General features: G+C 71.8%; 1 protein-coding gene across 1 annotated transcript in view; it reads left to right on the forward strand.

The window, feature by feature from the left end:
* LOC103249248 (voltage-dependent N-type calcium channel subunit alpha-1B-like) overlaps positions 1 to 1286 on the forward strand; it is a gene marked incomplete at both ends in the record, with an annotated part of 32540 nt that overhangs the window by 30964 nt on the left and 290 nt on the right. The window contains one exon of the mRNA XM_008047896.1: positions 329 to 420. Coding sequence (XP_008046087.1) covers positions 329 to 420 — 92 coding nt within the window. The remainder of the gene's footprint in view (positions 1 to 328; positions 421 to 1286) is intronic.

Raw genomic sequence — 1286 nt, forward strand, 5'->3', positions numbered from 1 at the left:
CAGGCCCCGGGTCCTCCGCTCGCCTCACCCCCCCGGAGGCCGCTGGCTGTGCAGTGGGGGTTGGCTCGGGCTGTGGGCCGGACCCGGACTCCGCTGGAGACAGGAGCTCCGCCAGGCCGGAGGCCGTGTCCAGCCAGGGGCGGGGCCGTGGAGCGGGGCACGGCCATCGCCAGCCTTCCTGCGGGCTCCGGTCCTGCCTCCGTTGGCGGGCGGGCCGCCCCTCCTGGGCCGGTCGTGGGCGGGCGGTGGGGGTCCCGGGCGCAGGGGTGGGAGGAGGGTGTGTTGCCTGTGGAGACGCTTCATCCCGTCTTTTCCTCGCTCCTGCCAGGATCCTCGCCACGGCCGGAACCGACTTCGACTTGCGAACGCTGCGGGCCGTGCGTGTGCTGAGGCCTCTGAAGCTGGTGTCTGGGATTCCAAGTGAGTCCGAGCCACGCAGAGCACAGCCTCCCTCGCCCCGCTGCGGCCACGGCCACGGCTTGGCTCCTGGCTAGTGGGCCTTGTGGCTTTGGTGACTTTGAGCTTGCCTCTTTGGAACCGGATGAGGGACGGGAGGGGCAGGCCTTGGCGGGTCCGTCCGCTTCCCGTGGGAGCCCGCAGGTGACCCTGTGACCTTCCCCTGCCTTGGCTTCCCGAGACAGAGGCTTTGTTCCTCCTCCCACACTCGGCTGCGTTTTTGTCTGGTTGCATCTTTTGGGTTGGAGAGCGGATGGGCAGCTGACCGAGGGGGTGGGAAGGAAGCCTGAGGAAAAATACTCAAAGGCAGCCGAAGGCCACTTACCTCCGGCGCAGGCTTGCCAGGTCCCCGGGGACTAGGCCGGCCTTCACATGCGCGCCTGGGTGGGAGGGGGCCGCCAGCGTGGGCAGGAGGATGGCCGGGGGACCTCGGGGGCCGGTGGCCGCTTGGCCCTGCTCCTGCAGACGGTGGCCACTGCCGGGGTGGGCAGACCGCGTCCCCTGGGACCACTGGCGGTGGTGACTGGTGGAGGATTGCTGGCGGAACCCCTCTGCCCTTGGCCCCCCCGGGCAAGGGCGCCTGCTGTGCGCCAGGGCTACAGCCACCCCTGCCCAGCTCCTCCGGCCCGCCCCCGCCTGGTGGCCATGACAAGCACTCCCTGGGGCGGGTCCTCTTGCCCGCTTCCCCCCAGGCGCCGGGCCTGTCGGGTAGGGCTCCCCGCGCTCCCCCCCGGGCAGACCCCCGTTCCCCCTTGGGACCCCCGCTCTCTCCCCCCAGGGGGATCCCCTCACCCCCAGGACGCCCCTTCTGCCCCCCTGCGCCCCCTCCC

The sequence above is a fragment of the Carlito syrichta genome, unplaced genomic scaffold (genome assembly GCF_000164805.1).
Source record: "Carlito syrichta isolate Samal-C Ts95f unplaced genomic scaffold, Tarsius_syrichta-2.0.1 Scaffold118058, whole genome shotgun sequence".
Lineage (NCBI taxonomy): Eukaryota > Metazoa > Chordata > Mammalia > Primates > Tarsiidae > Carlito > Carlito syrichta.